The 21583-nt window shown below is 47.8% G+C and overlaps 1 protein-coding gene across 1 annotated transcript in view; it reads right to left on the bottom strand.

Moving 5' to 3' along the window:
* Positions 1 to 21583, bottom strand: part of IGF1R (insulin like growth factor 1 receptor) — a 308352-nt gene that overhangs the window by 19882 nt on the left and 266887 nt on the right. The window contains exons 12-19 of the mRNA XM_075557892.1: positions 17946 to 18229; positions 16144 to 16280; positions 15470 to 15629; positions 11645 to 11750; positions 10947 to 11017; positions 6541 to 6770; positions 6113 to 6223; positions 3800 to 3959 (exon numbers count right to left, since the gene is read on the bottom strand). Of these exons, the coding sequence (XP_075414007.1) occupies positions 3800 to 3959; positions 6113 to 6223; positions 6541 to 6770; positions 10947 to 11017; positions 11645 to 11750; positions 15470 to 15629; positions 16144 to 16280; positions 17946 to 18229 (1259 nt within the window). The remainder of the gene's footprint in view (positions 1 to 3799; positions 3960 to 6112; positions 6224 to 6540; positions 6771 to 10946; positions 11018 to 11644; positions 11751 to 15469; positions 15630 to 16143; positions 16281 to 17945; positions 18230 to 21583) is intronic.

The following is a 21583-nucleotide window of genomic DNA, read 5'->3' on the forward strand; positions in this document are numbered from 1 at the left end:
GCTTTTTAAAAAAACATTTTATCAGGGGCTCATACAACTCTTATCACAATCCATACATACACATACATCAATTGTATAAAGCACATCCGTACATTCTTTGCCCTAATCATTTTCGAAGCATTTGCTCTCCACTTAAGCCCTTTGCATCAGGCCCTCTTTTTTCCCCTTCCTCCCCGCTCCCCCCTCCCTCATGAGCCCTTGATAATTTATAAATTATTATTTTGTCATATCTTGCTCTATCCGGTATCTATCTATCTCTCTCTCTCTCTCTCTCTCTCTCTCTCTCTCTCTCTCTCTCTCTCTTTTTTTACATTTTATTAGGGGCTCATACAACCCGGCATCTCTTATTGGGAGTTTTTACAGATAGCATAACATTCCATAGTTCAATCATATCAAGCAGTATTGTTTTCCTCTCTCCGGTCCCCATATCAAGCAGCATAGTCCAATTGCTACCATAGTTTCAAAACATTTTCTGTCTTCTTGGACTCCCTGATATCAGCTCTCCTTTATCCGCTCCTTACCCACCCCTATCCCATAGGAACACTTATTTTTTCCCTATCATAGTTGGTTCCCCCACCACCATGTCTCACAAAATCCAATTTAGCCATTCACATACAACCCTGTTGTTTGATCCCGTCGAGTGGGGTTATACAGTCATCAGTGCTATCAGCTCCCTATTACCTGCTCCCCCACCCCCACCCCCATCCCTTCCCATACCCTCAGGGAACCATTACTCCTGTTACTGTTTCTGAAGGGTTATCTATCTTGGCTTTCATGCATCAAACGATCTTAAATATACAAGTGAACATACACAAATCTAACATTAATCAGGTATAACAAATAAAAACCATAATAGAAAGTGGAGGAAATATTAAAGAACTAGAGGATAGTTATATGCTTCATCAGTGCTACACCACACCCTGGATTTATCGTCTCTTCCATGTGGCCCTTCTGAAAAGGACTGACCAATTATCTTACAGGTGGGTTTGGGGTTTCCACTGCATCTACACCCCTTTATATCGATTTGGTTGCTTGTTTTTGAACTTTTTATACCTCATCCCTTTGGTACCTCATGATCACACAAGCTGGTTGCTCCTTCCAGTGTGCTTTGTTACTTCCCTGCTAGATGGCCGCTTGTGTAACTGTAAGCCTTTTGACATACCTTTTAATTGGAGTCCTTTTAAGAGCTGATACTTTGGTGCATTTAGAATGATTGAGTCCCCACATTTATTAGGACAATACAAGGGCGAAGAAAAAATATATTACTACTAGAGTTCCAATCATGCACACACAGGTGCACTCCAAACATGACATGGGGGTGGCTGTGGACAAGGCATCTCGAGCCATACACTTGTTTCGGTCTCATTAAAACTCTGAAACTCACTGCCCACCAAGTCAATGCCCACCAAGTCAATGCCCACCAAGTCAATGCCCACCACGTCACTGCCCACCAAGTCAATGCTGTCCCTCTGGGACAGGGTAGCATTGTTGCCCCTGCAGGTTTCTGAGATTGTAACTCTTTATTGGAGCAGAAAGCCTCATTTTTCTCCCATGGAGCCATTGATGGTTTTGAACTTTTGACCTGTGGTTAGTCGCCCAACTCATTCACTCACTGACTCACTGACTGAACTCATAGCAGCCCTGCAGGGCAGAGCAGCACCGCCCTTGTGAGCTTCCGAGACTAACTGTTTCTGAGATGGGAAAGCCTCGCCTTTCTACTGTGAGTTACGGTCATTGGGTCTTAATACAAGGTCCATTCAAAACACTGCTTCCAAACAGATCTGCTGGGCAGAGGGGCCAGGTCAGAAGGGTCCAGGACTGTTTTCTGAAATTCCCAAGGACTCATCTTGATAGGATGTCCTCTGAGGGGACAGGAGGATCACAGGGGACTGTTGTAAAGAAGTTTTATAAAGACTGAAAACTGCTTTGGTGAGAAGACCAGGGACGTTGTGCAGAGAAATTCTTTCCATTCTTACAGCGCATGTGCTCCTTCTTCAAGGCTGTCCTAGAAGAGTGTCACTGGGAACCCTTACTCCACCCTCTTTCCTTCACTTGCCTTCCCCTCGGACTTCTTTCTGCTCCCCACATTCAAAGAGCTTTCCAAAGGAACACAATTCGAGGTCCTCACTGATGGCCAAACTGCTGTTTCGACAGGATGCGAACACAAGAGGGTTAGGGAGCTGGAAACACTGCTCTCAGAAGGGTACAGGGCCAGGGGAGAGTAGGGCAAGAAAGAATAGCTTCCTATTTCTGAAGCTCCTGTGTGATAAAAACATCTATGCTCTTGTAGTAACGCTTCCTGACTTATGCACACAGGCACCGGGTGGACTAGGAGCCCTTCACCAGAGCAGAGAGTCGTTTCACTGCATCGGAAGGAAGGGAGGGAACCTTCAGAGCAGCGGTTCCCAGTAGGAGAGTCACACAAAAGGATGAGGGCCCTGACACTATTACTCAAGGATGCCTTCCAACAGGACACTTTTGGTCTTTTCTTGAAATGTCTTCCATTCTTGATGTGTCTGGAAAATGTCACACATCTATGTTTTCTGGGAGGCTTGCTTTAGAATCCTAAATTATCGCGTCTTTGCCAGACTCTTACATTTTCTCTTCAACTGTACGCTGGTTCTCTGTACGCTTGGTTCTCTTTGCCGAGAGAGAAGAATATCCCACTTGGTAAAAGTTCATTCTTGTCCCTTAACTGTGCCACGAAGAGGGAAGGTGGAAGAAGCACAGGATAAGAAGTTCCTTGGATGTAAGCCATCAACGGCTTCCAGGAAAATTCTTCTTTGTCATCTATTAAACACCGGGCACTTGGAGAACAGTTGTGTATCCCAGTGAAGAACATGTAAGTACGAACTGCTAAAATCTCATCTCAAAATTAACCCAGTGACATGCAAATGAAAGGATTCAACTTTATTTGCAGTGCAAGGGGGAAAAAGAAATCCGAGAGAGACACAAGGTCTCTTGCCGAACATATTGAAGAATCTAAAATTCTCAGGTCGGGGGACAGAACCTCAAAGGAAAAGTAGCTATAATTAAGCCCCAGAGAAAGCAAATGCAGTTCATATTGACTTACATGGAACATGGCAAGTGGCATAGAAGTGTCTCACACAGTGGTGCAGGAGGAGAATCCTGATAGAGGCAGGTGGAGCCCCAAAGCGGCCCAGCTCCTGCACCTGCTTTTATCAGGAAAATGAACAGGCCAAAGGCAGGAGAGAATGCTTTAACCAGAGAGCACAAATTCAGTCCAGCCCCCGTTCTGCAAGAGCCCTGACTGTGTCTGACCAGCCACAGGTGTGAAATCCAGTGACTCAGTCCCGTCACGGCCTGCTCCATGCAGGACTTTATTTCACTGCCTGGGCCCCTAACCTTGTAGCAAGTTCAGGGACCCCAGGTAGGGACCATGTTCCCCATAAACTAGGAAAGTTAATGGGAAGGCTGACAGATTGGATGGTGTCTTTCAGTCTAAAATCACTCAAGGGCATTGTTTTTGATTATTTACACATAAACCAATGCTCACTTATATTTCACCAAGAGATGCCTATGGAGCGGAAGTGGAGCCCTCAGGTTCAAGGCCCAGGCGTATCCTTGCCTGTGACCTGGAACACCAAAGGGCCCCCCAGTGCAGTCAGGACTCCAGGCAGCCCAGCCAGGCTTGTGACCGAGTGTCTGCTGGAATCAGTCACAGCATTTCTGAGAGGGAGCCGCTGGGCTCCACGAGTCCATTTAAGACCCTCTCCAGAGCCAGAGTAATGCCATGATGGACTGGAATGCCAGGAGGGCTGGAAAGCCAATGACGTACCTCCAATTTTGACAGTGAAATCTTCAGCCACCATGCAGTTCCGAGCAGCAAGGTCTCTGTGGACGAACTTGTTGGCGTTGAGGTATGCCATGCCATCTGCAATCTCACCTGCCATTTGGATCATCTTGGTTAGGCTTGGAGGTGCCAAGACCGGATTATTCTGTCACAGATTAAAAGGAAAAAAAATACATATATATTTTATATATATACATTACGGAGACCAGAGCATCTGCTCGGGGGCGAAGTCAGGTGCTTGCTCCTAGCCACATCACACAGAGCTTGCCAAGAGAAATAGCAACTGCGTCTACTTGAGGTGGGGCACAAAGGATCTGAAGTGAAGTGGGTGGTCTTTTACATTAAGGTATGATTATTCAAATTTCTCCCTGTTCATATAGGCACCTCACACTACCATCTAAGCATAGGTAAAAGGAGGATATGCACATTACAACTGGTTTCGCATTCACTAAGAAGGCGTGTTTCCTGTGCATCGTTTATTTGGGCTCTGTGCTTCTTTGCTAGATGAGGCTAAGTCACAAAGTACTGCTACAAAATCATGCCGATCTTTATGAAAGAATGTCCTAAGGGAAGCATGTGTTTCCCACATATTCTCCAGCGAGGAATTCCCCCTTCTGAAGGCTGTGGTTCTCATCTGTCGGTCTGTGCGCTCTGATTTACACCCCATCACAAGGGCAGTCTGGGCATCCTTAGAGGCTGGAATCATGTTTCTTTGACATCTTTGAATTTTGGAGACAGACGTCGGAGAGGGCAAGATAAGGAACCTAGGGCAAATGGGGCAACGTTTCCCTAAGGGATTTTCATTAGACAACCCTTGTACCTTCAGAGAACGAGCAAGTGCATTACTGTGATGGGTAAAATACCTTGGCACACCTCCCTGGTCTTTTTTCACCAATGCCAGTTTCAGTTTTTCTAAGAATTTTTGTGAATAAGGCCCTTGATTGACCTGGTCCTTCAGGAAAATCTATCAAGGTTACCCTTTTGGAATTTCCAAACCACAGCTGAGCGCTCTGCAGCTCTCCCGCAGAAGCCACTGTCTGCATTGTTTCTTGGGTCATTCTGGGAAGTCCAGGGCTCATCCTGGTGACACCTTTGTACTAGGCGAGCGAGAAGAAGCACAAGATGCTACCTGAGCTGACTAATAGGAATTCTGCAAGCATCCTGTCCAAGCCTCTTGCTTTATGCAAAGGAAAACTGAGGTCCAAAAACATCACCTGGGTGCCCAATGATGGGAGTGGCTGGTGGCAGGGCCAGGGGGAAGATGAAGTTTTCTGGATTTCTCATCTGTGTCTAAAGTTGGCATAGGAGGCTTCCTCCTGCTTGCAAGGTGCCCTGGGTGAAACTGAGAAGATGCACACCTGCTGATCTCACTCTTCCCTTCTGTGCTGGCTTATGAATTACAAAGCGTGTCAGGCAAGGGGACTAACCGCCTTGGGAGCTGGGGTGGGGGGGACAGCTACTTGGGAGGAGATTCAACTGCAGGTTTAAGGAGGAAAACAGCAGCCTTATGTTAAACCAGAGAAAGCCTATGAAAATGTAACAGACCAGAAAAGGGAAATGGCATCCCTTCAGGGATGAAAGTGGGCACGATGCTCACCCAAGAGCCCGTGGCCAAGTGAGACTTTCAGACCCACTGGGAGGCCAAACGAAAAGCGGGGTGGGGGTGAGGGGCTTGCCAGGTCTAGTTCTCAACATTTACCTACCCATTTTTCCTTTGAATGCATTCATTTTAAGCTTTGTCTCCATGTGTGAACAAGCTGGCTCGTAGGTACAAACAACCAAAGCGGAGACTGATAATATACAAGGCTGAACACGATGGAGGAGACAGGGGGTGCACTCAGAGTCCCGGCAAGGGCATGAGGCTTGGGAGACACGTGGAGTGTGCTGAGACGCTAGCAGAGCGTGGCCGCTCCCGGCCCATGAGACCTGCAAATGCCTCGTGAAGGGAGCATGGCTGGCATGGGTGTGGGAAGGAGACGGATGCAGTAACAGAACCCCAGTGTTAAAGGGGCATCGGAGGAATGGCAAATACCTCTTGCAAATGGTTACGGGCCATCAGAGTTGGAGCAAATCCTTTCTATCAGGTAGCACAGTTACTTACAACCATTCCATAATGAAAAGTCACTTGATTTGTGGACATGGTGCGAGGGGGTGTTGAAAAGTGAAAATTAAAAGACCACGGGGATTTGCAGCACACTTCCTGAAGCCCCTTGCGTTTTCCTGCGTTGAAGTCCGGGAAGAAAGAGAACAGGTAAGATGGCATGGGTGAGGTTGGTTATAATGAACACTGACACTGACCTCCATCTCTGGTCTCAGAGACCTGAGGTAACTCTTGAGATCTCCCCGAGTCATCAGCTCCATGATGACCAGCGTTGGCTGGCCCTGGGACACCACACCTAACAGCCGCACCTGGGAGAAGGCAATAAGAAATCGCTCAGTGGGACGGCTGCCCACATCGCCCCCTCCCCACTGGCTGTGTGCTCTGGGCCCTGGTGCCATAAGTAGAGTCAGGCTTAGTAGAGCCGGAGAAGCCCCATGAGGGCCATGGCTGTGTCGTGGCCAGAACCACCATGCGCACAGAAGCCTACAGGCCACTTTGAGGGGGCAGGGTAAACCCGTGGAAGAGAAGGGGTGTGTGCCAAGCCTGTGCGGAGGTCAGGGCCACATTGGGATGGCCCGGGCAGCGTGTTCCCGAAAGACTTGGTTGTTCAGGCACTTTCCCTTACCACGTGGTGACAGTTAAATTCCTTCATCACCGAAGCCTCGTTGAGAAACTCAATCCTTTCTCGCATGCTTGCAGCCTCGTTCACGGTCTTAATGGCCACTCTGGTTTCAGGTTCATCTTTAACCACTCCCTTGGCGACTCCTTCATATACCATTCCGAAAGATCCCTGCCCAAGCTCGCGGCTCATGGTGATCTTCTCCCGAGCTACCTCCCACTCATCCGGAACATACACTGGAAGGAAAAAAACGGAAAGGATGGAATGGATACAGGCATTTGTTGCCATGTGTGGTCTGTGTGTGTACATTTTCCAAAATGTTAACTTTTAGTAGATTTTCATATTTGCATATATTTTTACAGCAGTACATAGTGAAATTGATTAGTAGCTATATATATTTTATGCAAGTTATACTGAACTCTTTCTTAGTTCTTTTTTCACTATTTCTACTCCACACAAAAAAAGTTTCTAATATATTAATTGAAAAAAATCCAGGCAGTCCATATCCATACGATTCAAGGGACAACTGTATATTCAACAATCTCATATTCTCATCCATCTGCACCCTCTAAATGGCTTGGTGTTTGTGCCCCTTAAAAAAAACTCAGTGCTATATGAGGTAGTTACATAATCTGGTGTCAATTTGAGGATTCAGAGTGAAGGGGTGGAGTCTAGCCCGCCAACCAGGTAGTAGCTTGAATGACCTCATTTGAAGGCGCTATGGAGAGAGAAACAGCTCGCTGGAGGCGGAACACATGCTCACTCCGAGAGGCATCCCGTGGAGAAGACACATGGAGAAAGGCTTGTGGAGCCAGACCTCTGGAGCTGGAGAAGCCACTTGGAGACCTCTGCCAGCGCTGAGATGCTTACAATGCCACTGGATCCACAAGACTTCCCACCCACTGGCTTGTGACCTTCCTGCATTCGGCATAAGTCATTGCATGTGATTTGTGAGTCTGAAGAGGACTTTATAGATTTGGTATCAGACATATGGGCTAATATCGGACTATGGACTTGATCTGGACTGGGTTGGAACGTTTTCTCAATATTCAATTGCTCTTGTATATAAGCTCTTTCTTATACATATATGATGTCTATGGATTTGTTTCTCCAGTCTACCCAGATCACACATTATGCAAGAGTGAGAGCCTGCAAGACAATCGAATAGATCAGACTCCACAATGGCCCTCAAGAAGTATAAGCAGGCGCCATCTATATACGTGTATCCCGAGAAACCCAGATTTATTTTTAATCAGATTTACCAAGCCATAAAACATGCAGTTAAAACCAATCAAATTCACTCCTTGGCTGGTCCCTGGAGTTAATCAGCTCAGTTCTTTTCTCTAAATTCAACCTAACAGCTCTGCCTTCCACCAGAAGACCCAGGGACCACCAGGTTTATGCGCACAATACTATCAGGACTTTCCTGGAGGGGATTTGCAGCGCTCTCAGGAGAAGGTGACATGCAGATTAGCTTTTAGAGAAAGAGGTATTTTAAGCACTTTTGAAGCGCACTGTCATCCCTGGAGGGAACTGGCTACACGGTGCTCGTCAAAGGCTGAGCAAATCAGGTTCAAATGGGGTGACAGCACCTCCACCTGTAGGTTGGTCTGTGCGTCAGGGCTTTGTGACTGCTGTTTATAAAGGAGAATCAAGACGTATGAAACAGGCATCTCTCGACATCGGAACCTAAGTCATCACTAGAAAAGTTCATTGGGGGGGGGGCTAATACTTTCCCTACACTTCCCAGCCACTGTCTAGAACAGGCTCCACACACCAACTTTCTGTGTTTCCTTCAAAGCAGGGCGGGTTCCCAAGCATGATCCTAACAGGGGCCCAGCCTTCAGCAGGAGAGGAAGGGAACTGAGGGTAGGAGGCTTCATTTTCCCCTGAAGATGCCCATCAACTATAGGATGACTCCTTACCTCACTTGAGTTCATTCCTTAAAATAAATTCATAATAAATACTATTTTCAGGGACAACACATACATAACAACTTGCTGTTTTTTTTAAACTTAAGTAAGGATTCTTATAATTTTGGTGTATGTGTTTCCAGAATGTTTTCTATGCCTTAGGCGTGTATGTATTTGCCTAATTTAAAAAACAAACAGAATGTTGGGAGAGCTTTTATGAAAACAGGAACGATGTCATTATTTGGCACCTGAATCTCATTTACAGGGGCCTGTTTTTGACTGGCCTTAAGACTGATGGAGACATACTTAAGATCCCAGGCTAGAACCTCACACACGGAGTGTTTTTAAATTGTCCAAATATTTTCGAATGTGTTCTCATTCACTCAGGATAATCAGAATAATCTAGTCATGCTTCATTTTACACTCCCTACAATGTCTAGCTACTTAAGTCCTGGGGGCACTGTCAGGTTGATTGCTACCCACAAGGTGTGAGGGTTCGGCTGCTACTGGAGAGAAAGATGAGGCTATCTGAGCCTATGTAGATGTGTGTGTGTGTGTGTGTGTGTGTGTATAAATCCTAGCCTTGGATGCCCTCTATAGGGTCCCTGTGAGTCAGAATCAACTCGGTGGCAGAAAGTTTTGGCTGGAGTTGCAGGCGTTCAGTACGGCTAACAGAAAGGTCGGCTGTTTGCACCTTTAGCTCCTCTGAGGGAGAAAGAAGAGGCACCCTACTTTAGTAAAGCAGACTGGCAGCCTGGGAAACCCAACGGGCAATCCTCCTCTCTCCTCCTGTAGGGCCACTGTGAGTGGTACCGACTCCACAGCAAGGGAGAGGTGGCTCCATGTCCACTGTAGCAAGAAGGAAGGAAACGCTTTCCCTAGAGACACTGCCACCACCTCCAATTTCACACCGGCATTCACTTGACAAAACTGGCCCCTGCTCCCGTGGAGCGCCTTCACTGTCCTGCTCTGAGGACCTCACCAGTCTTTCTCACGGCGACGTCCTCGCTACAAGATGCAGCGGGGAAAGCTAAGAATCAGGTTCTACTCCTGGCTTCTCAAGTAACTCGAGATGGGGCTCTGACCAAGTTTCTTCACCAACTCTCATAGGAAAGCCCGCTTTACAATGTTTAAGGGTTGAGTGGGGCAAAAGCTCCCAGCAAAGTCCAATAACTAATGTTGCTCGAGCTACTGACCAACTCCTTGTCCTTCAAAGGTTTGGATTTAAGCAGAAAAGGAAGAGTAATTAATTAGTAAAAAGGCACTGTTTTCATTGAGTTGAATCCAATTTTCAAGTCAACCTCTTAAAAAGTTATTTCATTCTAGCACCCCAATTTGACCAACTAAGTAAACTGATCACTGTGTGAGCTGCCTCATTTTTATTCTGAAGTCTTGTTTTTTTTCTGGAGACATCCCATATTGTCCTAGAATTTTTATTCAATGATTTGCTAAAAATTTTATTAAAAAAAAACTGATTGTGGAAGCAATTGTGTAATTCTGTTTGTTGTTATTGAACTATGGAATCATGTATGTGTTAACTCCCAATTAGTAAATTTAAAAAAACATAGATCCGGGAATGGGCTTGGAGCTTGTACTTAAGCCTAGCTCCAACTTAAGAACATTTGGTTCTTACATCATGGCCCTGCTCGATACAAAAAGGGAACCCAAAAGATATAGGTGCTATAGCAAAATGTGGTGAAGAAAGTAGATGGTGCCCGGCTTTCAAAAAAAATAGCATCTGGTTCTTAAAGGCTTGCCTCCCAACAAGCAGCCATCGAAGGGAGATGTCAACTAAGGCCACATGGAAGAAGCACACCATCATCAGTCACTGAAGGATGGAAAAAAACATATACTCTGACGTCGAAGGAGGGATCAGTGGCAGCACCTAAACAGTGGGGAGGCTATGGATGACAGTGGGAGCCCAAGATTCATTTGTGGAAACTACATAGGAACTAAGCCTCCCGTGGGATGGGGGGAAGTGGTTCCCAGAGAGAGTGCACTGGAGAGACGAGGACAGAAGAGGAAAGGCGTACATCTGACCTGGAACAGTTAAAACTGTCAGTTGACCCCCCTGCTGAGACATGCTGGACCTGATCTGGTTTTTTGATACTGTCTGTATTTTTGTTTGGTTTGTTCATATGAGGGTGGATCTCAGAGGTGTTATGTCATTCGAGGTCACCCTCATGAAGTTGTGTTGTATGTGTTTCCGTGTTTCAGTCTATGAAGCCCAGGATTGATTACCCTAAGGGCAGCAAGCAGAATAAGGGTTTCGGGATTGTACAGTGGAGGTGGTGGTGTAAAAGGGAGACAATGTCAAGGAATCCAAGAAGAAAAGGATGTTTGGAAACCAGATTGTGGTTAACAACAACCAAAAAAGGTGTTAATGGAGCCAGATCGAAGGCCAGAGGCATCTCAGAATCATGCACACCACGCCCTCTAAGTCAGCCACACCCCTGAAAGCTCCCCACTCCCTGTCCCCCACTCCCACAGCGAACATACCATCGGCAGCACTGAAGTACTCTGGGTTCACGGAGGCGTACAACACTCCATTTCCCAGCCTGCTGCTGTTTCTGGCAGAGAGAAAGTTCAGGTTAGAAATCCCGCAGCAAGCACACCAACACACGTCTGCATATACTTGTGTCTTAGCAGGGGTCCTCAACCTTCCTCAGGCCGTGGCCCTTCCACACAGTTCCTCATGTGGTGGTGACCCCCAACCATCAAACTATTTTCGTCGCTACTTCATCACTGTCATGTTGATACTGTCATGAATCAGGCAACCCCTGTGAAAGGGTCATTCGATCCCCAAAGGGGTCGTAACCCACAGGTTGAGAACCGCTGTAGCAGAGTGAGGTGGCTTTTTTATGGATGATCACAACTCTTCTGAACATGCACAGTCCAGGCCCAGGTGGAACAGCGGAGAGGTGCTAACACGCCTTTAAGGCCTTCGGTGGCCTCAGATGAGGACGTTTTGAGAAACACTGGCTTCTTGGCTTCAGAGGAAAGGAAAAGGCCTGTTTGGTTGAGAGGGTGCAACATCAAGGTTTTACATATGCACCTGTGAGACAGGGACAACTGTCCGAATTTGGTTTTCCAATCCTAACATTCTAAAGACCTTAAGAAGATGATCTTAACTCAGGTTCCAATCCATCAAGCCACTGAGCCATAAAACACAACTTCACAGTTTACCCCAAACTCACCTCTTCCTGTGGCAGACATAGAGCATTATTACCAGCCCTCCCACTACCATCAGGACGGCCACGGGCAGAGCAATGATCAGATGGATGAAATTTTCATAAGGTCTTACTGCAGAAACAGAAGAAAATGCGAACATGTCACCAGGTGAATAACTTGCTCGTTAATCTTTCATGTTCAGTTGGAAGTATGAAAAAGAACTCTGAAATAGTTATTTACTGATTGAACTACTATGAACTAAGAAGTCCTAAAAGTAAACCCTACAAAACAAAATCCAGGTTATTGGGGGGAAAAAAAACAGAAGTAGAAACCAAGTAATATATTTATTTCTTAAAGCTCAGTGTATTCTGAATGTTCAAATGGTGGCCTGGTTAATGGAAATCCACACACTTTGGATAAAAAGAATAGATTTTTACATAGACTCAAGGCATACTGACCTTCATTTATTGTGAGAGTGCCAGAGATGATGATGACGATGATAATGATAATAATAATAAATAAAAGCATAGATAGTACCCACGACAGGTAGATAATGGCTTCCATAAAGATACATGATGACCTAACCCCTCTTGTATGAATGTGACCTCCTGTGAAATAGGGTCTTTGAGAATGTTCTCAGCTGTTAAGGTCAGGTACTGTGGTATGTGGGTCCTAATCCAACAGGTACAGCTCTCCTGCCCCTTACAATGCACCATGGAGAGGCTTTGTTTTCCTTCCAGTGGAGACAGGACTACGAAAGACCAATTGCTCCATGCTGTTTGGTAAGGTAGAGTCCCAAGCATTTTGTTCTGTTGTACGTGAGACATCACGAATGGGAGCTCACTGAGTGACATCCTTTAAAAGGAGAGACCCACAGACACAGAGAGGGAAGATGGCCACGTGAAGACGGAGGCAGACATTTGTGGTGGCTCATCTATAAGTATAGGAATATAAAATATTTCCAGTCATAACCAGAAGGTAGGACAGACAGGTGCCACCCCCCCTACCCCCACCCGCCTTGGGGTCCTCAGAATGAATCCGCAGGACCAGCACTCTGAGTTTGGACTTCCATTCCCAGAACTGTGAGCGAATAGATTGGTGTTCTTATGTGTCATCCAGTTTGAAGTACTTTATTTATGGCAGCCCTAGAAAACGAAGCAGTACTTCCAGCCAAAGCTGCCCTGAATTCTCCCCTGCATTTCAATCTAGCTATTGGTACCAGGCATAACACCCTGTGCTGCATTCACTCATTACCCACACACCAAGCACGTACGTTACAGATACTAGGGCTGGGCACTGGGGAGGATGAAACAGAGTACCAGACATGGCAGTACAATCAGAAAGTTAACAGGGAGCCTAACATCTAGAAAGGCAGGACCTCGTGAAGAAATAAACTGGTAACTTCTCCCTTTCTGCACCTGGTAAGGAGCCCTCATGGTGCAAGGCAAGAACTTTGAAACGACCAGCACGCCTTGGAGAAAGACGAGGCTGTCTCTTCCCACAAAGACTCACAGGGAGTTCTATTCTGCTCTAAAAGGTCACAACGAGTCAGAATTAACTCGAAATCCCTGTGAGTTTCTCCAACCGTGGAAAAGAAGATTCACAGGGAGAGACTCTCCTTCCCAGGCCAAGACAGCAGGCCTCCTGCACCCTCAGCTCCTGTATTCCACATGGAACTAGCCACGTGTGGGCTCCGATGACCAACGGAGGCCTGGATGGAAGAAAGACATCCTTGAAAGGCAGAGCCAATGGTTCTTGAATATGAATAGAAACGGGGTTGGAAATGTGCTTGGCACAATAGATGGAGGGATGGATTGTGATAAGAGTTGTATGAGCCCCCAATAAAATGATTTAAAAAACAAAAACGGGGTTGGACGGAAAGAAGAATTAGGGATTTCTTCGAGGTGCCACACTGGGGTGAAGAGTGGACTATCGGGACCATTAGCTCAGGGAGAAAGGAGGGTGACACATTTTGGAGGCAGCAACTGTGATTGTGATCTGTGCATGAGGAGCTTGAAGGCCATCCAAGTACAGGTGTCTCGGTGGAAATGGGCTTGGAACTCATTAGGGACCAAGTTATATCTATTATAAGGCACTGGTGAATATTCTGCTGCAACAAGTTATTTTTTTCAAGCCGTTATTTTTGAAGGTACTTTTATTAAACATCGTTCCAAATAGCTGATGACTCCTATTTTCCATTTCCTGAAAACACTCACAAGTTACCACTGCCATTGGGAAGCAGCACATCCCCCCACCCCTTCCACCTCCCAGATTATTTCTTCTCCTTGTATCACGTATGCTACTGGTCAGGTTGTTCTGTGTTCTTTTTGAGGATCACATTTCAACAGGGACATGGAGAAACTAGAATGCATTCAGAAAACAAAATGATCAAATGGCTAGAAAATTGGTCTATGGGATTCGCTTACAAGAAGAGACCAAAAAGACCTAAGATTCTTTGCCCTGAAGAAGAGCTGACTGGAGGGTAATTTAATCATAGTCAAGCGCATGAAGGGTTTCTAACGGGAGATCAGTTTCCAGAGCATCTCCAGGGCTTCCATCTCCTCTGAGGACTCAAGAGGAAATGAGACTAAACTTTAGCAGAAGTCTTGTTTGACATAAGGAAAAACTTCCCGGTAGCTAAGCAGGCACGCTGATTTAATTTCCCTGTGTTGAACGTCAACCTCTGTTGGAAAAATCCACCAGAGTTCTTGGCTTGCCGGCTGCCCTTCCACCATTCACGGAGTTAAAAAGGGAGCCGCCACAGAACATTCCATCTCTGAGGAGGAACAGAGTTCACTCAACCCAAGAAGAAAGAACACAACTCAATTGCAAAATCCCCAACCCCACACTATTGCTAGGAGACTGGCCCCCGAAACAAAGCAGTACAGAGAGAAAGCAAGAAATACTGGGAATATACCAGGCATTGGAATAAGCTCACTGGTAAGATGAAGCTAAGCAGACTAAATGAGCAGACTCAAATTACGGTTGAGCCTCCATCGATGTGTGTTCTGATCCAGAGATACAACGAACCATGAGTCAAAACGGCTTGCTGATTTTTGATGGGGAGTAACAGGCAACAACGGTATGCCAAATTTGACCCCGTTATGTAAATATGAAATAATCTACAAACTGAGTTCCCAATAAGAAATAATGGAAAGCCGTTGTGGAAAGAGTGAGCAAGGTACGCCTCACCTCATAAACACTAAGTTTTCTCCATCAAACAACCAGAAGGTGGCCAGGGTCATGCTTACCCGTGCTACAAAATTCAGTTTCAACGTTTCCCAGAGAGACTTCTAAAAATGGGCGTGGTCCAAGGTTTGAACATAAACTCAAACTGTTACCCAGTCTGTGTACCAAATGTTGCCACTGGGCTCTTCAAGCATCTAGTGGTCTTGTTGATGTGTGCGTGTACTGTACTAAGCAGGGACGAAGGGGTCAGCCTGGATTAGTTGAGCCCGAAGGCTATTTTAACTTTAATCTTCAGGACTGTAAATCCAAACGTCCAAAGCAGCGGTATGACAAGGCGGAGGAGGTGGTGTGGGTAGTTCAACACGTTCATAAATAGCTTCAGTCTGGGCACCAACTAGGTTGAAAGCAAACATCTCTTGGTAACTCTAGAGTGGATGCACCATCTCAAAAAATGGGAACAGACACACGCTCTGGAGATACGGTGAGGTGGGTGCTCAGTTAGCAGTCCTCAGCCTGTGATGAATGGCTCTCAGTGTGACCTTTCTGAATGTGAGCCCACCCTGTTGGAAGGGACAATCTCAAGAGAGCCATGGCCGAGGCTTCCTGAATCCTGGCCCACCGTGCTCCCAGCTTTTCCACAAAACTCCCTACGCCACGCTTACTTTTTGTCGGGACATAGAAGAACACTGGATCTGTCCACGATCCGTTGCCAGAAAGAGAAGTAGCCTGAATCCGGGCTGTGTAGTTTCCTGGGTTGAGCCTATTAAGCTTGGCTCCTCCATACTTCTGGTAGTCCTGTCTGGAAACACACTCCCGTTGATCCTGGGGAAGTAACATACATGTCAGTCCCCCAATCCGAGGGGGCAGTGTGTGCTTCCTCAGCGCTCACTACACCGTGTGACGCGTCTCCCCGGTAACGAGCCGGTCTCCCACCCAAGGGGGACACAGAGTCTTCACAGGCAGTCCACAGGGACCTCAAGCCTACCCACATTTTAACCAAAACTTTTTTTGTAAGCCAAAGGAATTCTTGAAGGAATAAAAAAAATCAAAGGAAATAGCATGTGTGATAATGTCATTTTCTGCCAACCAGGCAGGCCACTTCTGGGTGGACCTGACCCCAACGTTCGGTTGGGTGCGGCTCCATCATCTCCTTGCACACTACGATCATGTACCTCTGAGAACGTGGTGCTGGAAGACCTAAATCCACGCTGGCGTACCAACTGAAATGTTTACAGACTCAGTTAGGCAGGACAGAAGCTGAATCAGAATTGTTCCCTCCTCTAAAGGTGATCGACACTCACGCACCCAAACCAGGACTCCTACTGCCCCGTCTTACCTCGACTAGGGATCCATATTTTATTTCATACATTAGTATCAATCCATTGGGATTCTCGGGTTCTGGCCACTTTAGGAAGATGGAGTTTTCCGGCCTGGCCTCCCAGGTCACTGGCCCGGGAATGTCGTCTGCCCCGTCTGTAAAACAATTCACACGAGTGGCGAAGTCAGATTTGGGTCTCCAGGAGGGCAACGAACACCGGCTAACCTGGGCACGACGGTGACCACATGCGGTCTCAGGCTGGCACTCACGCAGCACAGGTGCCAGACTGTGACGACCTGAGGACCTCCAGCCCCCATGTACCACCCTCTCTCTGCCTTGCCGAATAAGCCCGTGTCAAGTGCAGGAAGGGCAATTTTGGCCACGTAAGTAACTTTCTCCTTCCCTCTGCTCCCACCACTTTGAAGCAGCTCTGCACGAGCACGCGGAAGCAGCAGGAGCTGCACTGGGATCCCTGGGTGCTCCACGCTAACTCGTGTGGCAGGTGCAATTTTTCATGCAGGCCCCGGGGGCAGGGGGGGGGGGGAGAAGGTCCACAGACTGGCCTGTGTGGAGCTGCTAAGACACAGGAGCTGAAGGGGCGGCCATGCACACCCATCCTCAACTAGATAAGGCTGTGGTGGTGGCCGTCGCCCTGCTGCTTATTTTGTAAAGCAGTAAGCGAGTGGTAAGCCCAGGTCACTGAAAACCAGAGGAAGAAACAGTTCATCTGTCCCTCAAAGGTACAAGAATGGCTCCTGGGGTGACAGGCAGCTGTTACACTTTCAGAGGAAAGCTGATGACAAACCTGTTGTCTCGCAACAGCTGAGGTAGCTAATTATATGTTCCAACTGGGCTAGGCTCTGGTTCCCAGCTGTTGGGCCAAACATGTGCCTAGCTACTGTTATGGAGCAATACATGTCATGAAATCAGTTGGCCTTCATCAAGGCAGATAACTTTCCATACGGTAAACGAATATAGTGAAATGCTCATACATGATGTAATACAATTAATCTCTTCAAGGCTTTAATTATAAGATGGGGGTTTTTCTGGGGGTATGCCCTGTTTCTGGACTGCAAGCAGATATTCTGGAAGGAGCCTCACTTCACCCTTCCTTTGGTCTGACTTGTGGGATACAAGCTAGCAAGGGTCTCTAGCTGCCATCTGATGGAAGGATTGTGGACTTGCCAGCTCTTCACGATCATATACGGCAATCTGGTGAAGTCAATCTCTGTCTCTGTCAATGAATGCACACATCTCTGTCTGTGTAGGTCTCTGGGGCTGCTTCTCTGGAGACACTAAGACAGGAGCGATGGCTACTCCAGTCAAACCAGTGTCCCCGGGACTTCACTAAAGTTGTGAGAATTCAGTGCAAGTGAATTGATTCCGATGCATGTGACCCTACATGGGGTTTCTGAGACGAAATCTTTACTGGAGCAGCCAGTCTCATCTGTCTCCCCTCCAAAGCAGCCGGTGCGTTTGAACCACCAACCTTGAAGTTAGCAATCCAAATGTTTATCCCATAGTGACACCAGGGCAACTAGCCTGTGTACGGATGGGGGAAATGGACAGGACAGTGTCCCACGTGAACCAGGGGAGTCAGGAAAATCAACCTGGGCGGCCAGCTCACTGTTCTTGGGCAGTTTCTAGAGAGCGTGGCCTGGGAGCAAGGCCACCCTCGGAGCACACGCTCCAGGCTCTGCGGCACCGGCCAAGGACCACAGGTTTTTTAGTATGCGGGACTGAGACGAGGTGCCCAACTGTGTTCCCACAGAGCGCTCTTCCCAGCTGTGGGCAGGCTGCACAAAGCCGTCTGTCCGTACCTGCGGGCATGGTCCTCGCAAAGACGAAGTTGGAGGCACTGCAGCCCAGTTGCTCGGCCTCGTGGTTGCAGCTGTGGATGTCGATGCGGTACAGAGTGAAAGGCCGCAGGTTTGAAATGACGGCCCTCTCCTTGTTGTCCACTCTGCTCTCGTAGAAAGGGAACTCTGTCTCCAGCTCATCTGGGTCTGTGAGATTGTAGCCATCTCCCGCTGTGACGTTCCTGCCCCGGCCGGACAGGGACATGTTGGCAACTTGCATGACGTCCCGCCGCTTCCTTTCGGGTCTGTAAGAAATGAGAAACTGGGCTCACACGTGCGACGACAGCTGGCCTTTGCTGTGTCTGGGAGAAGAGAAAAGGGGGCAGCTGACCACGAGCAGGCTCCTTGCTGAAGTTTATTTATCTAGAAGGGAAAATCCTGGAAGCGGGGAGCAGGGTGTCTCTGGCTCCCATTCATTCCTTACTGACACACTGCTGCCACCTCCTTCAGTGATAGCCTGAGCGCCACCACAACACATAGCAGCCAGGGTTGGGTGATGTCCCTGACTGGTCTTGGCAACAGGGACTCCATTTTGAATCCGGTGCCTTCAGCTTTGGCTCTCAGAATTCACCTCTCATAGACCTCCCTTTCACTGACCTCCCTCTCTCACTGATCTCCCCCTCCCCTGCTCAACCTTCAAATTCCTGGAGCCAGAATGTTTTCTGAAGATATGCACACTCCACTCTAGCCGTCCTTGGCATATAGATAAGGCCAAAGACCTTCTCCCTTCTGAAGCACCTGTGTGCACAGATCCTTCCCAGCTTGGACCCTTCCCAGCTGTGTCTGCCAGCAGGGGTATAACAACCGCAGCCTAAATTTCCCAAAGTGCGGTTTCAATAGCTCAATTCCCTGAGTTGCTGAATCCGCCCGCAAGCCTCCCAATAAAGCCTGCTTCTAAATTTTACCGACTGGATCTTTGGTTCTGTTTTGCGCCCCAAAATTCCTTACAGTCCCCACACGGAGACGCTCGCTCCAATGGGCAGAAGACTCCCAGGTCAGGCACATGCTCATGTTTTCACAGTTTTCACAGCTCTGGGGAGGTGGGAGGGGTTAGGAAACGAGGCTAATGTTTGCCCAGCCTCACACCCTGCAAACCAACCAACCTTTCTGGAAGGGAAGAAACTCAAGAAACCACATTTTATTGCTAGAGAAGCCTTCTTTTTGTCACACGCCAGAACTAATTTCCTGCCTTCCCTTCAAGTGAACACAATACACATATCTATTTGCATCTCTAAGAAGCTGCTTAAATTTAACCCCCTGCAAAGTAATGCTGTGTGAAAAACCTCTCCCTCATTTAACTGGGATGGCACCATTCAGCCCACTCAGCAGCTGACTTATTTATAAGCACCCCACTTTCAGGGTTGCATCGCTGTTGCTGGGGATGCCAAGTCAAGGCGCACGGGATAAAGCACCTCAGAGCATCGTCAGGCAGGGAGACAGTGACTGGGCCAACGGCGTGGCTCCTGAATACGCACGTTTCTGAGGACAGCTCGGCAACAAGACAGGGGTGGTCCACAGCCACACTGGCAACCATCTTTACCCACCCCCCACCCCAAACCATACCACCTGCCGCGGTCAGAAACTGCCCACTTTTCAACGGCTGCTGACATTTCAGTTAGTTAAACCAAACGTGCATTTAAAAAAATAAAAAGATAAATAAAAGTCTGCTGGAAACGAAAGCCTCCACCAACACCAAGCGTCTTTCCAAACACCAGCCTTCCATTACTCTACATGTGGGTGTGGGTCGGGCTCAGTGGAGAACATACTACGTTGACTTGGACCAGCTCTCGTTCCAAAATCAACTGTCCTCGGAACGACTGAAAGGCGTGAAAAGCCATTTCTATACACGTTTGCTGTGAGACAGAAAGCCCCTGTTGGGGCGCATTGTCACCCGCAGCCTCGTTTCCCAAGACTGCGCCTGAACTTGCGGGGACCTGGGAACAGAAGGGGATATAAGTACCCTTGTGTGCTCTCCCCACTGCCCGCCCATGTCAGCCTTCTGTAGGAGACATAAAACAAAACAAACATTAGGCTCTAAAAGCGTGGCCTCTGACCATGGGGGCAAACCACGGCTTTTGCTACGTCAGATAAAAAGACGGCACAGCAAGCGAACCTTGTCTTTAAAAAACCATAAGTCCAACCCGCTTCCGTGGAGCCGATTCAAACGGATGGGGACTACATGTGTTACAGAGGAGAACCCCCGCTCTGTAGGATGTTCCTGGCTGTGAGCTTTAGGGAAACAAGATCAAGCCTTCACCAGGGCAGCAGGTGATCACAAATCATTCGCATTATACGGAATCTTGAGAACTTCTTTTGAGACAATGAAAGTTAGGACTGCAAGAAACGATGACAAAGTTCCTCCCCCAAAGGACAAAAAGCTGAAAACGGAAGACTACTTCTCCTGCCCTGTTCGACTCACAAGCCGGAAACCCTGGCAGGCTGGTGGGACAAGACGTCCAGGGACTCAAACAGCCTTTGGTGAAGAATGAGCAACCGACTGACTTTCTGTCCGCCTGACTTGAACCCACTGACCTCTCCCCTCTCAGTGGCACTGGGCACTGCCACTAGTTGACCCTCCGCTGGCTTGTTTGAAGCCCACAACACGCGGGGAAAAGAGCCGAGGGGCATGGGGATTAGGGTCCAGCCTTACAAGGACTATGAATTAACTAGGGTTCGAGAGCGGTTACCACACCTCCGAACTCCAGGATCGGAACACATTTGACCCTTTCCCCATCCTAGAATTGTCTCACTCCAGGACTCATGCATAAGATCCAGAGTATTGGGGCCAAAATTTAACGAGTGCTCCATACAATCGCCCTGTCACTGTCTGAACTGGGGCTGCCTCATGGGGTCCCACGTGTGAGCGGAGAACTGCTCTTCTGGGTTGGTTCCTTAGGGTTACCGTCTTTCTGATGAAAGCAGACCGGCCGGCCTCCTTCCACGGTTTCCTCACTGGGTGGGCCTGGATCGCCACACCGCAGTGCACAAATGGTACCCCAGAGATGTAGTCCCTGAACTAGAGACACAGGCATGGGGGCCTAACGGACGCCAAAGCAGGGCAAGTCAGAGGCCCCACACTGCGCTCTTTGCCTCCCGCCCAGCTTCCTGCCGTTAATCACTAGATAGATGAGGCCGACAGAGCCGCTGCACAATGAAAAAAAGGAGAGGGGGTTATTCTGAAACAGGAAATGTCTCCCATCCTAAAATGCCTTTATTTCTTATTTTGTGGACTTTCCAAGGTGATGGTATTCCCTAACTTTAACCATTTTCATATGTGTATGTATATATCTGAAAGGTCCCCTGACCCGAAAAAAAGTCTCTTCTGAACTATTTGCCCTGAAAATGTCAGAAAGCCTTTAGGGGGTGAAGTAGGCACACTACAAACGTCCACTAGAGGTTTGTGGGAAAGGAAATCCCTGGATGACACGAGTGGGCGAATGTGTGGATAGTAACCAAAAATTGAAGGCTTGCATCTGCCAAGAGGGGCCTGGCCAGAGTCGTATGGCTCCCTGACTGAGAGAAACGTCAGCCACGGAACACTGTCACGAGCAGTTCTACTGTGACACACGGGCTGCCATGCATCGGTGGGCTTTTCTGGG

Source organism: Tenrec ecaudatus, chromosome 9, assembly GCF_050624435.1.
Source record: "Tenrec ecaudatus isolate mTenEca1 chromosome 9, mTenEca1.hap1, whole genome shotgun sequence".
Taxonomy (NCBI): domain Eukaryota; kingdom Metazoa; phylum Chordata; class Mammalia; order Afrosoricida; family Tenrecidae; genus Tenrec; species Tenrec ecaudatus.